The sequence below is a fragment of the Chaetodon trifascialis genome, chromosome 7 (assembly GCF_039877785.1).
Source record: "Chaetodon trifascialis isolate fChaTrf1 chromosome 7, fChaTrf1.hap1, whole genome shotgun sequence".
Classification (NCBI taxonomy): domain Eukaryota; kingdom Metazoa; phylum Chordata; class Actinopteri; order Chaetodontiformes; family Chaetodontidae; genus Chaetodon; species Chaetodon trifascialis.
The window spans coordinates 26,254,484-26,269,446 of NC_092062.1; the positions used below are offsets into that span (position 1 = coordinate 26,254,484).

General features: G+C 42.8%; 1 protein-coding gene across 9 annotated transcripts in view; it reads right to left on the reverse strand.

Moving 5' to 3' along the window:
• syngap1b (synaptic Ras GTPase activating protein 1b) overlaps positions 1-14,963 on the reverse strand; it is a 135,680-nt gene that overhangs the window by 17,546 nt on the left and 103,171 nt on the right. For 6 of the 9 annotated variants that reach the window (XM_070967448.1, XM_070967444.1, XM_070967447.1 and 3 more), the window contains 11 exons: positions 13,459-13,794; positions 13,223-13,367; positions 11,552-11,696; positions 11,143-11,379; positions 9,986-10,187; positions 9,164-9,360; positions 8,400-8,601; positions 7,429-8,022; positions 6,124-6,567; positions 5,713-5,886; positions 5,124-5,335 (listed from right to left, as the gene is read on the reverse strand). In XM_070967448.1, coding sequence (XP_070823549.1) covers positions 5,124-5,335; positions 5,713-5,886; positions 6,124-6,567; positions 7,429-8,022; positions 8,400-8,601; positions 9,164-9,360; positions 9,986-10,187; positions 11,143-11,379; positions 11,552-11,696; positions 13,223-13,367; positions 13,459-13,794 — 2,888 coding nt within the window. Of the gene's footprint in view, positions 1-947; positions 4,048-5,123; positions 5,336-5,712; positions 5,887-6,123; positions 6,568-7,428; positions 8,023-8,399; positions 8,602-9,163; positions 9,361-9,985; positions 10,188-11,142; positions 11,380-11,551; positions 11,697-13,222; positions 13,368-13,458; positions 13,795-14,963 lie in introns of those variants that run through there. The other 3 variants (XM_070967449.1, XM_070967450.1, XM_070967445.1) reach the window with 3 other exon arrangements.

Consider the following 14,963-nt stretch of genomic DNA (forward strand, 5'->3'; position numbering starts at 1 on the left):
GAGCTGACGGGCGGCTCAAGCTTTTAAGCCCATGCAAATGTTGAGCAGCAGTAACCGAGCCGTGCTTTCTGAGGCACTGCCAGCGTTCACTGGTGGAGCCTTTTTCTCTTCTCGCACCCCCCAACTCCACCCCATGGGATTCATCAAAGCATTTTTACCCAATTTAAGGTGTTTTCCAAGTGCAATTAGGGCCAACTGTGGACAATTACGCTCAGCTATGTGAAGTGAATGGTTCAGTAACAGATCGCCATCATCCCCTGGGAATTGCCCATCTTACGTAACGCGGACTGACCAAGGCGCTGGTAGAAAATCCTTTGACTAATCATTTCAAAGATATGAGCGCGCTTACTGCTGCAGTTTCCATGAGCCACCAGACAGTGCAGGTTTCCCAGCTCTCCTGATTATCCAAGTGCCAGGGATTTACTCCAGATAGGGTCATTTGAGGATATTTCTCACACAAGGTTACCTTGCAGTTCCACAGCCAACTGGCTGAACTGTGAATATAGTTATGGTGGTGATAAAATGCCAAATGGAAGTTAGTGTGAATAAAAAAAAAGTCCTCTTTTCATGGTAGATTTCACTGGATTGACTTTCCATACATATGATTTCCAAGAGTTTACAGCAGCAGCATAAACATCTTTGCAATTTGTGGACTTGAAATGAGCTTGCTGGAATATTTCCTCTTTATAAGAGCGCACCACTCTGCCAGTGCATGTAAATTTGTTCAGATGACCAGAACGGCCGTCACTCCAGTGCTCATTCAGCCACCGAGCCAATCAGATCGCCTGACAGGAACATTTAATTGCCGCCGTGTTTCAATGCAGAATAAACACACCACCAGTCAAGTCACGTTGTGTCACTCGAGGCTACTCCCAGCACATTCATATCGTTTTATTCACGACACAGAGAGGCACATGTTTGACAATAAAGAACGAAAATCCACAAGGTGAAGTTTCAAACATAGGTGTTTGGATGTTTTATTCCATAAATAATGTACAGTGTTGAGAGTTATTTTACAAAAGAAGAGAATAGGAAAAAGAAAAGAATCAATCACACCGTAAGCACAGACAGAAATATAAGCACTGTCCCAAAGAACAATGGAATGTAACATGAGTATACAGCATTAAGATTCTGACATGACTTCAAGAGGCAGACAATGATTCATGTGGGTGATATGTTACAAAAAGAAAAAAAATTAAGCTTTTCATATGCAGTTGTACTTCAAGTAGTGTGCTTTTGAGGTCAAGTCGTACATGTCGTCAAAACAATGTGTGTATCTACCAACATGAGGTCACAATGTCTGAATATTCTGCTACAGAGAAAAAAGGCCAGAGACAAAGGAGTCAAATAGGATGTAAAGTTAACGAAGAGTCAACGGAAATGAAAAGAAAAAACAGACCTGGATCAAACAGCAGCTGCAAATACTTTCTTTTAATGCCAACAAGTGCAGCGTAGAGTCCGAGCGTTTGACTGGAAACTTACCTCTCAGCGCCTGATTGGTTCAGCTGCCGCACACCCCCGCCCGCCCGCCTGCTTTGAGCAGACTAAGAGCTATTTGCAACCATTTGACGCAGGTCTGTATGAAAGTGACTATAAACCCTTGGCTGTTGCTACAAGCCATGTCAATCAGACCAATATTGATCACACACACATCAAGCCAAAACTCATCACCACTATGAATTCATTTGCAAGATTTAAACAGAAGTTTTGCCGTAGTACAATCTATACAGCCTATCAATATATTCTTGCTACAGACACCAGAATATTATCAATATCTCTGGAGAGGGAAAAAGAAAATGAGATGGTTGCCCTTCTAATTATAATATTAAAATCATAGCGTAACTGCATAAGTTAAGGACAGTACTGTCTAGCTTTCTTTAACGACTACTCTGATCACCACGTCACTGGACACCACCAATGACGGACTGCAGGTCAAAAGTTATACCAAGCATATACAGCAAAATCATACAGATATGAGAAAATCTTTTTTTTTTTTTTTTTGCTCTAATTAATAAATAATATCCATTGCAGTCTTTCATTTAAAATGCAGAGAAATTCACAAACATCGTACAGATAAGCCAAAAACAAGTTGGGAACTTAAGAACACACTTTGCAGAAGATACTGTTGTCAAAGAGTCACGTCATTGTTGTCATGTTGTCTCTGTGGTGTTTTTGCACTTTACAGTATTCCAGGTCTTTATTCTCTCTCTTTAGATACTGTGGATGGCACCTGGTTAAAGATTTTGGCAGGAAGTTACGGTTTCTGTATGTACACAGGATGCATACAATATACCTCTGCAGGATCCTGCATGTGCGCCTGCACACACAGCACGTCGACATATTGTATCTATTATTGCGCTTCTCCTGCTAAAAAGTTAGCTATTGCAAGGTTAAAATAATTATAATCTCACTCTCAATAGAATTCATATATATCTCATATATTATTATTATTATGGCTCTTGCATCACAGACTTTAATATGCTATGGATTATAGTTAAAAATAGATTATTACTATGACAGGTACAATTAAGACCGTAGATTTCTTTTCCCCTGCTATGAGCTCGCTGCATCTCTCCAGCATAAATCTGTTGTTCAGATGGCAGCAAACAGCTTGGGGAAGATAAATAGTTAATATTTATAATTACCAAAAGGCATTAAAATATTTTTGACGACAAAAGGACAGCCTGTAGCCAACTAATGGGATCACTACCCTAAAGAAAAAATAGAGATACGAGTGCTACAGGTAAAGTGGATTCAGTGTTTTCAGTGGATTTAACCCAGCACGACTAAAACTCAGTATTTGGCTTTGGTTTAAATTAGATCGTTGAGAACAAAAAGCATATCTGGTCTAATGACGGATTTGCTCTGAGCTTAAAGTAAAGTTTGTGCACAGAACATTAAGGCTTCTCTGAAAGAAAATCTCTGACACCGAAACGCGACGCTGAGTGTTTTAGTTCTGCAGATGAAGAGATATTTTCAAGGCTACATGGGAGCCATGAATTCAGGATCACACGCACTCCTTTTTGCAGAACCTGAGCTTGCATTTGCATCAACGTAATGTATTTGAATGTGAAAATCCAACTTAAAAAGTCAATTTGAGATGAACTAACATAAGGCTGTGGTCACGCTTGTCATTTCACTAAGATTTTTGGAGCCCAATCAACCCGACGCGATGGCCTGAGACCATGTTTCTTGGCATCCACTCTTTGCATTACTCATGTCTGTGCGTCGAAATTAAAAAGTGTCCAGACGCTGCACAAGCCTCGCAGTGCAACTCATGAGTAAAATTGACTCGGAAGCATCCAGATCTGCTACTTAATTCGTTCTTGTGTGGTCAGATGCTAAAAATCACACAAGTTGCAAGTGTAAGCCTCAGAGATATCAGTTTCCTGCATGCTATGCTTTGTGTGTGCAGCAGATTTACTGTACTCACTTTAAGCTTGCGCTCCCGGGGAGCAGCAATCAACGGTTTGGCTTTAAGTGCTCAGATGAAGTTTCTTTGTCATGTGGCATGTTTCCTTTATGCCTCGTGCTTGAATCGCCATCATAGTCTGTGGCTCTCTCACCTCTTCGTATTACACCGTAGCATCGCGTGAATGTAAAAAAGAGAGAGAGGCATCGGTCCCCATGTTCAAAGATACACCAGCAGTCCTTCAGCGAACATGGTTCACCTCGATTTAAAATGGAAGAGCTAAAATTAAACCTTGGTCTTCCATAGTCCTGTGTCTGAAGGTCCAAAACAATGCTCTGTGCTGCTTTAAAAAGTGCAGACGTGTTTCTGACGTTATCAAATTCTCAATCCTCTTGTGCTTTTTACAATGCAATCTCGTGGGAGAGTCAATTGCTAAGCTGAGAGGAATCATCTGACGTGATTCCGAGATCCAGTTAAGAGCTGTGTTCATAAAAATGGCTGATGGTCAGTGCAACAGCACGAGGGCATGGGAGGGTGTTTTACGGCTGCTTTTATATACAAGGTTAGGGCGTTAAAGATGCTTTCCCGTAAAAGACGAGCAGGACTGTCTCTGTCTTCATTCCATGTCTTCTTTCCTGGAGTGGGTTAGAAGTGGCAATATTCTCTGTCACAGATATCCACCCTTCAGTTGCAGACCACTATTATAAGATGTGCACAAGAAAACATTGAACTCTTTTCCTTACAGAGCCTTTTTGTCTGAACTCGCTCCACAGTAAAGAATAACCAAAGCTAATTTTGTGCAGCGTTGCTAATGTGCAGTCACACTTAAAATGCTCAAGGAATCCACAGCAAACATTTGGTTTTCGTGCCTGAATACAACTGAGCTTCGATCAATACTCCACTCTTTTCCCATCAACTACTTAATTTTGTGGTCAATCAATGAAAACTAAGGACTGCACTCAAAAACTGCACCATTACAATTTCACACAAGCGCTCAATAAATTAGGACTCAGCTGGAGCTCTCCACAGTCATCCAAATATGATGCTCTTGAACAACAAGTAAACCATGTTGTGAGGTTATGATAGCAGATTTGCTACAAGAAGAGCTGAGAGGATAATCAAAGACTCCTTTGTCCAGCTTAACTCAGTTAAAAGAAACCAACCGCCAAGGGAAAATGCCCCGCACGCTTATCAAAGAAGATCTCTGTCTTATAATAGCCTCACATTTAATTTGTCACTCATTACATGTGTGCAGCTTTGGCTTTCAATATACTGCACAGCTCACTGCCTTCCTCCCAGGGCTGTAGTGCTTAATGAAACTGGAACAACCTCCTACCCTCCAATATTCTTTGCAGGATAACAACCCCTGTAAATAGTCATATCCCAATGTGTAATATATGTATCTCAGGAAAAAACATCACTGCTTCAAGTTCATGTTTTGCTCTTGTGAAATAGAATCCAGTGAGCCAAAGTTGTACTTCTGCTTCCACTTAATGCTCAGAAGTAAGACAATACATTTGAGTTAATGCTAGCAATCTTTATCTGAGAGAATGTGACACTTTGTCCCAAGTATTTTAGAAGAAACCTCATATAGTCTAATCACCAGTAAACAAGGATAAAGCCAATGTGGCCCGCCAAAGGCCTCCCTACAAAAACCACATGACGTCTTAGCTGTCTTTTGCCCTCCATCCCAACAACAGCCTCCATTTACCTGCTAATTATCCCTTTAATTTGGGAGTCTTTCTCCACTTGCTGTTGCCGTAGCCTCCTCTCACTGTCATCGAGCCGATTCTGGTACTGTAGGAGGATCTTATTGGTCTGCTGCTCCTGCGTGAGGAGCCTCCGCTCGTACTCCTCCAGCTTCTTGTGGGACATCAGCAGGCGCTCCTTCAGGGAGTTGATCTCCTCCTCGTACTCCCGTACCTGAGGCAGACATACGGAGGGAATGCTAAATTAGAAATGTTTAAAGCGGGTTGGTGTTTACATGCCTTGATTTCTCAGCAGGTGGTGGGTTTGAAAGCTCTTCATGTGCATCCATGGATTCACAAAAAGGTAGAAAACCACCTCCAAATACTCCAAAGTGGCTGCTGCATGAAGGCCGATGTACAGCGAATATACCAAACGCTGAAAAAGAGTTACGAACACTTGGCTGATGCTCTTGTTTCCCACACTGTTTGAGACCAGATCTGAGTGCCATCTGCTCAGCAGTGATCGACATGACTCAACATTCCTCTGCGTTTCACAAGGCATGAATCAAAGGTGTTTTTCTCTAAAGGCCAGTTCTTAAAAGTGCTACCTACCCTGTCCATGCGTGACTCATCCATGCTCTTTGAGTACTCCTTCAGTTTGAACTCTTCACGGTCAATCCGTGAACTTTCAATGTCGGCCGACAGATGAGGCATGTTGGAGACCCAGGCCACCGTTCGCTCATTGGCTGGGGTCGGGGGATTGAGGGTAGATGGAGACTGGGAGACCTGGAAAGAAAGGCCAGCACACTGAATATGAGAACATGAGTTCTTAAGCGGGTACGGGTCAGTTTCATAACAACTTGTGCATGAAAAAGTGCCTCAGAGCTGCGTAAGTTCATTCACTCCGAGCACAGCTTGGACCCTGGTGGGACTCAAGCCCTTATTTCTGACTGAATGTTAGTTACAGTCACTGACATCAGTGAATAAAGAGACTGAAATGACGTCAGAGCATGCAGATGTTACCTGTTTGCTCATGGTGGGTTTGAGCAGGTGCTGCTGCTGTGGCTGAGACTGTTGCTGTGGTGACTGCTGAGTGCTCTGACTCGTGGTTCCCTGTGGACTCTGGCTTTCCCTGACAGAGCTCTGCTGGTGGGGCAGGCCCGGGGCAGTGTTGTCTTTGACGGACAGTTGCCGGGACCCGTGCTGCCTGCCGCCGTAGCCGGACTCGGGTGACTGGAGGAGATTGCCGCTCTGCGGTCGTGTTTTAGCCGGAGCAGCGGGCACAGCGGCCGCGCTGACGGACAGCTGATGGGAGGTCTGGGACTTGACGCGCTGGGTGGGAGGCGGGGCAACAGAACTCTGGCGCATGGGTTGGACTGTGGAGGGGGGCGTGGTGGCCAGGGAGGAGTGGGAGGTTCCTGTCTGGGAGCTCATGCCCATCATTTGCTGTTGCTGCTGGAGGTTGTCCTTAGCAAGAAAAAAAGTAAATAACAATAAGTTAGCATCTTCAGCTCTTGTTTTAGCTCGCGGCCCTGCGTTAAAAAAGGCTGTAGTGGTTGGGTCTGTCGCTTCAGGTAAAGGTGAAACAAGGGTTGCAACAGATTTTCACACATTTTCCACATTTTTTAAATGACATTAATACAGTGGGATTTAGTACAGTAGAAGTAAACGTACACAATATGATGTTCGTATCATGAAACCGTCATACGGCTGCAACCCTCTGTGAGGCCATGAAAAACAGTCCAGGAAGTACAGTTTGAGTGATGGATCGATGAGTTTGAAATCTTCTGAGTTGCATTTTTCTTCCCATATTTCCTGTCTGTCTACTGTCAGCTGTCAAATATGGGTTGCAACTGATGATTTTTTCACTCTTGATTAATCTGCTAATTGTCTGATTAATCTTTTGCTGTATGAAATATCAGATCATGGTGAAAATGGTTGATCACAGCACATCTTCCCATTGCTTGGTTTGTCCAACCAACAGTCCAAAACCTAAACAGGTTGAGTTTTACTGTGAATCTGGAACGAGAGAAGTAAATTTTTGGTTGAAAAATGATGATTAATTGACTTGACCTTCCTCATTTCAGCTGCTTATATATTAAACATCTTTGGTTTTGGGGCGATTGGTTGAACAGAACAGACAACCTGAGGATGTCACAATGGCCTCTTGAGAATTTATGATGGCCATTTCTCACTATTTTCTAACTAAAAATAATCAATCAATTAAACCATAATGAAGCGCTACCTCTACCAGAATTTAAAAATAATTTAAGAGACTGCACATAGTGGTTTGAAGATGTCATGAGAAGACAATGAAGACACATGTACCTGCACTTGCATGGACATCTGCCTGCGTCCATATTCAGCCCTGCTGTAGTCATCACTGTAGCTGTGCGAGTGGATGATGCTGGGTTGGCCCAGGTGACCGTCCCTGGTCCTGAGGGTGGACAGGTCCTCACTGCGAGAGAACCCCCCATGGGCGAACTGTGGGATGTAGGCCTGGTGAGAGGGCTCAGGGTCTGGGGCCAGGAGCAGGGGGGCTGGGGGTTGAGCCCGGCTGTGCTGGTGATGGAGCTGTTGCTGTTGAGGCCCATCAGCAGTCGCCAGATGAAAGAGGGGATTCTGGAAGGAAAGCGGGTAGCGCATGGCGGCGGCCTGCTGTTGCTGCTGCTGGGATAGCGAGTCGGTGGTGGTGCCCATCTGGCTCAGCTGGCTCAGCCGAAGGCCGCCGGACATGCTGGAGCCGCCAGAGCCAGCTGACAACCTCCCACCGGCCCGCAGCTGGCTGCTCAGGCCCGACCCCAGGCCGCCACCGCCTCCGCTGCTCAGCCCTCCGAAGCTGCCCATGCCGGCGATGGAGGCCTGGGAGGAGTTGAGCATGTCCACCGACTGCAGGTTAGACACGCTGTTCATTCGGGAATCCTGGAGGTCCATCATAGATACGCTTTTATTGACACTGAGCACCTAAATAATAAGGGATATGAGAGGCTAGTGTGCCCCCTGTTATTATGTATGTTAGGTGGCCACGGATGATTATGGGTGAGGGTGGTGCGGGTGTTTTTACCGCGAGGCCTGGATATCGGAATGCCTCAAAGTATTTCCCAGGAAATACCGCTAGGATGAGTTGCGTGGTGAATCAGTGGAAAAAAAGCAGATGTCATGATATACTACAGCCTCGATCACACGATGGCAGATTCTATTCAGTATGACTAACATGCACGTCATACTAACCTCACGTTGATAAAGATAAACCTAGTGAATGGGATGATGATTCCCCGAATCGATGTGATAAAACTCACCTTAGGGTCTGGTTCCGTGATGTCCGAGCTGCTCGTGCAGTAGGCTGGGCTGGATCGGGCCAGGGGAGGGCGAGATACGTAAAACATGTCTTTGGAGGACGCTCGATGGGGGTGGTCACGGTCCTGAAAACTCATCTGGGAGCGGGATGGCATGACCCCTCCGGTGGAGGTGGGGGAAGGCAAGCGAGTGATATCTATAGAGCTGGAGAACAGCAGTGAGTAAGGCCAACAATAGCCGAAGATAGAGCCGAAGAGGCAATTATAGCTGCAACGATTTGCTGATTAATCGATTACACCATGAAATGCTGTAATCGATTAATCGTTTGAAGTCATTTTTTAAGAGAAAAAGCAAAAATTGTGTGGCTGCAGCTTCTCAGATGTGAATATTTGCTGGAAAAATGTGACTCCAGGTAACTCCAAATCTTTGTGTGTGTCTTCTTAGCCAGCTTGCTGATGTTAGCCTACATTCAGGACTTCTGCAGAGGTGTTTGCAGGATTTACTGATCATCCAGCGGCTAAGCTAACGATACAAACAATGTGACTTGAGTGTGTGGAGGATTTGGAGTTGTTTAAAAGCACACTGACTGAGCTTTAATCAATGTTAAGCAACAAGTAATGAACAGCACTACCTTTGCCATCACTGAAGGCTTTCCAGTAACTCGCCTAACACAGATTACAAGTAACACAGTTACAGAGGAGTCAAAGTCTCTGATGCAGAAAACGGTTGATGATAAATGCAGCAGAGGTGTTGTGATACCGCCTACCTGTTCAGATCCCTCATCATGAGGAACTCGGATGAGATTCCCCTGTTGAAGCTCGGCCGTGACAGCAGCCTGTCTGTCTGTCTCTCCTGCACCCTGTCTGTCTGATGGCTGGGCTGCCTCTGGAGGTGGGGGTTACGCAAGGCCATACTGATGTCATTCAGGAGGCGAGGCAAAGGACCCAGTTTGATGATGGCATCCTGTGGTTGAAGGGAAAAGAATCTGTGCTGTGGATTTTAAAAAGATATTCTATTTTTGAGTTATCTAATGTGAGGGTTTCATTCAAATGCCACATTTCCACCTCCACTCACCTGGTGCTTGTGAGTTAATGACAGTGAAAGTCTGATTAATGACTTACAGCCAGATTTAGCAAAAAGGTTTGAGGTGAAAGAACAGGGAGACATTTTTGAGGCCAAATTGTTAAAATTCAATGCTGAAATGACATCTGCAGTCTGAGTTTGATTTAGTTTGACTTCACAATAAAAAAACATGCAGTTGTATACTCGGGGTGGACACAATAACACGACATCCTGCACAATGTAATGCTATTCAATATAACAACTAAACAACAAATTAATCTGACTTTGTTGCATTTAATTTACACCAGTTTAGTAATGTAGGTGTCCAATGCACGCATGGCAAAGTAATTGAAAAATATGGCAGTATTAGCAAATTTAAGTCAAACAAATCTAAATACAAAATAAAAAGTGACAGAAAAATGTTAATGTTACAACTAGCTTTTAATTTTGCAAATAACATGCTTATTTTGGACAGAATCACATGGTACATGGTAGTTTTTACTGTCATAGATGACGTTTGTTTTACCTTGCTGAGCTGAGCCATGACCTCCCAGAGGAGACTGTGCAGTATGGACAGCTCCCTGCCAAGGTCAATGTATCCCTCAAAGCCGCCTGCATTGCTGACACTGTCCAGGTTGGAGATCTCATACAGGAACTGCTGCATGGAGCCCCACTCCATCTCTAAAAACTCATTCATGAAACACATGTACTCTTCTTTATTGCCAAACCTGCAGGTGGGAAAGAAGGAAGGCCAGATAAGCAGGTGGAGGGGATGAAAGAGAAGGGAAAGCGAAAGAGAAAAGGGGGAAAAAACGAGTGAGCAAAACGTGAGGTGAAATCAAATGTCATCTGGAGTAACTACCTATGACAACCCTCGAACATAAATATCCACTGCTGTCTTGTCAAGACCAAGACATTCAATACATTTTAGTGTGAATCCATGAATATACCTAACCTTTAACACATCACTCACTATGCGGTTATGAGTCAAATACTACACTACACTGAGACAAACTTGACTTATAGCATAAAGTTTCGTGAATAAAACCTATTTGTTGTCCGACAACTTACACTACACTGATTTTTTGTTGGCAAAACATGAAACATTTAAACGTTTTTCACAGAATCTATGGAGTGTCATTTTTCATAGGTTCAGAATGAAAGGGCTAAACTGCCAGTCAATGAAGGAGTCTGGAGTACCCCAGGGTTCAGCCCTCGGCCCACTAATATTCACCATTTTCATCAGTATACCTGGAAACAAATACAAATGTGGCAAATGTTTAAATCCGCCTATATGCAGAGGACAGTGTCATTAACTGTTGTGCCCGCTGAGCTCAGTCAAGCTTGTGCCTATCGAGAACCTTTTTGGTTCTTATGATGAATCAAATATAGTTTTGAAAGGAGGTAAACTAAGATTATGTTATCATACTCCAAGATGACTCCAGATATCATTATAATGGACACGACAGGGAAGGAAGACTGAACATATTCTGATGTTAAAATACTTGAATAATTGATTGGCAAGCTTTATCTTAAACAAAGGAACTGGAAATTAAGATTTGAGGTTTGTTTTCTTGTAATGAAAGAGGACGTTTGATAGGATGCTGTTTACACGTTAGATAACGTCTTGCATACAGTATTGTACGAGTGTATAGGCTGTAAACAAAGTAAAGTAAAACTGACTTGGAGAAGTTAGCCAGGTTTTGCACTACTTTGGCGATGAGGGTGAGCGTGCGTGACGTCTGCTCGTCGGGATACTCCTGTGTGAGATTGAAGAGCGATGGGGACATGATGGCGGGACACAGGAAGCGCAGGAAGAGGGAACCACTGATGAGACGGTCTGCGATGTCTTCCCGACCTCTTTCAGCACAGCGCACTCTCCAGGAGGCAAAAACTTCCTTTAGCTCTCGAGGGAAAACACTGTGAAGAGGATACACCGCAGGATCAGAAACAAACCGTGGAGAGTTTCTTCAGCTCCTTGTGATAGAATCTGAACTCTCATGTATCTTTAAAATAGCAGAGCGAAATAAACACACTCAATACAAAGGATTTCTTTTGTTTTTTGGTTTTTTTTGCATTTCAAACTACCCACCAATGGGAGTTAACGATCTTGCAGAGTGCCAGTTCACAGCACATTCGGAGATTGGCTTGGTGGTCTGGGAGTACAGAGGGTGGTATTCTCATGGGGTCCACTTCACAATTTTCCTCTGACTCATACAAGGCCCTTATGAACTCTCCTACAAATGACATTTCATTAGTGTGCAGAAAAATGGTAGAAGCTATCATCAATTTAGTTTTGTTAATACACAAAGCAATGACAAGAAAAACCATTAGCACAAAAACAAAACCATAACAGACTAAGTGCAGTTTTTGGGTAAAGCTGGAAAACCTGGGTGGCAGGCTAATTAACCAAAAAGCTAACTACTGCAGCAAGAAGGCAAACATTAAAGCAACTGTAGTTATTAACAAGCCTAAACTCACTTTTAACCAGAAAAATATTCATATCAAAAGTTAACTCTCAGTAATAAAGGAACAGTTTACATTTTACAGATCTAACAACTATTTGAAATTAAATGAGGACAGAAAGACTTTTTTCCACTGGAGAAATGCTGTTAAAGTCCGAATGCACAGATATTGATTCGTGTGTTGGTGTTTTCTCGCCAGGATTATTGCGATGCTCTTTTAACTGGATTACCAAAAAAATCAGTGAACACACTTCAGCTTCTCAAAAAGCAGCTGCCAGAGATCTAACAAATACGGTGAAAGAGAGCACCCATTTTAGCATCTTTGCATTGGCTTCCTGTCACCGTTGAATTGATTTTAAAGTTGTATTACTGTTTACAAAGCTCTAAATGGTGCAGCACCTCTGTATTTTGCCGACTGTCTCTCCCTCGACTGTCAAACGGTGCAGCATTGAATGTACCAGCAGTTAAAGAAGTGTGGAGACGCTGCTTTATCTCACTGTGGACCAAACGTGTGGAACAACCTGCCCTTAAATATCTGCCACACAAAGTCTGTATAATCCTTTAAGAAGCCTAAGTTTCACCATTTAATTGTATAACTGGTTTCATTGAGTCTTGATGATCCTCCCTGGATCTATTTATTTAGATGGTTTTTTTTATATATATATTTAAAAATTGATGTAAAGCAGTTTGAGCAGCTTTGTATGAATAAAATTTGCTAACACAAATAAAAGTGTATTATCATTATTATTTATGCTTAATTATTTAATATATATATACATATATATATATATATATGTATATATATACTACAAAATGACATCATCTTGACTCTGCTTCCTGTTTAGTGTTTCATGAGTACTTCCAAACTAAAATATAATTGTTGAGATTCTACAGTATTTGTGCTTGTGAAAACATTAATTAAAAAGCTGTACTAATGAGTACAATATATCATGGGGAAGCTGTATTTCTCTATTCTTGATCCCATAGACGTCAAGACTTGAGCTGAACTTAAGCTTCACACATAATTCACATAAAATGAACAAACAATAATATTACAATCTATCTACTCGCAATCACGATCAACAATCTACATGATGGAAAATACTAAAATTCCCCCACAAAACCAAACAATCTCTTCAGAACAGATTCAGACAAACAATGAGGCAGGCTGAGGGAATGTGGGTAACAGCATCTAAGGGAGGATTTTTCCTTTAATTAAAAGCTTTGTCTGAGTTTGAACTTCACATCAGTGTGTATGCCGCACAGTTCATTTATACAGTGACGCTGTCCAGGCTCACCTATAGCATCCTTGAGGTACTTATGTCCGATCAGTTTGAGGTACTCTTCTATGGCTTTGGTGGCCAGAGTGTTCTCTCTGAAGATAAGGTGTTCTCGGTCGATGAATCTGTCTACCTCGCACATCGCCATGTCCGACAGGAAGTCCTGGAGAGAAGCAGAGCTGAGTTACTGCTCTTTATTACACGCGGTGCTTAGCTTTGTACTGCACCGATAAGTCACATAGAGGTGTCCCTACCTTAGCTTTCCCCGTGCTCTGCAGTATATGCACCAGCGCACAGGCCACTTCCTCTTTGCTCTTGACACTCAGCACGGGCTCCAGCACAGCACACATGGTGCGGTAGTTATTGGTGACGTACTCTGCAAACTCCTTGTACAGCTCCATGGGCAGGATGTTCATGGTCTGGAAGCGGGATTTGAGGCGTAGGGATGCGTTGATGATCTTCCCCCCTCCGACACCGGCTCCCTTGGTGAGGACGCTGGGCTGGATGACCGGGTACCACTGCTCCACAAACTGACGTCCCGTGATGCTTGAGATGGGGATGCTTACAAGTCCTAAATATGTGCTCTTTTCCTTGGAGAAGAAAAGAGGGGCACGTGTCAAAGAAAGGTTGTCTCTCATAACATCTGAATGAAATCTATAAAAATAACCTGAAATGTAAAAAACATAGTTCATTTAAAGCTTCAGCGCTGAATAAATAATGAGCAGCAAGACTAACACTGGATCCCTGGAGGGTAGTTTGAAGCTGGAAATTAGATGTTGTGTCATAGTGGTGCTACTACTATACTAAAATGAGAATAGAAATTATCGTTATTTGTGGCGCACTATTCTCTTCTTTTTATTTTTAAAAATGACAAAACCTAAAAGGGCAGAATAGCACAACATGGCCATAATGCTGTGTATCTGCAGGGGGCTGATAGGACTGCTGATCCATGGCAGTGACTCAATGATTACCTCATCAGTTACGATTGTTTCTGGCTTTTCTTTCTTTCTTTTGAGGCTGCGCTCTGTGTTAGAACTTGACTCACTGCAGTCTGAAGACACTATGGATGTTGTATAACTATAACTCTTCTGCTATGAAGCCAATAAAGACACTGCCGCCACAGATGAGACCACGATTTGCCGTTGGCTATTTTATTATAAAGCCACTGAATGACAATGCAGGAACTTTGCATCATGTTCACATTATTACATTATTTTCTCATCTGTGGTTTTGTTGAAATGACGCTTTAATGAGCCAAACTGCTTATTTATGTTGTTAAAATGTTGGAAGGAAAAAGGGGCTGTGCCAGGGCTGATTAAGATTTTAACTCATAGCTTTAAAATTCACTTCAGGAATTCAGGAATATCAAGCGGATATGGTGACTTTGTTAGCAAACACTTCCTTATTGACACATCCAGCAGTCACAGAGCAGCAGCATCATTCATTTGGAGTCGTATTTATGGCCACCTGAGGAATTTAAGTCCAATATTCACTCTCTTTCGCCTCTGTTTTTGGTTTCTACCAACTCTTGAGGGAAATATCTGGCTCTTTAGCTGCAAGCTGGCTGCATGTGAAAATGATGCTAAGACAGCTAAACAATGAGCTGAAACTATGAAGCCAAATGCAGATTCAGGTGATGATTCTCTGCAGGTCCTTTCACACTGTCTGTTATGAATAATTTCCTTATGAAATTAGTGATTATAGCCACTTTAGAATTCACTTTTTGGTATATTTGACTTATTGCACAAAATCACAGCAA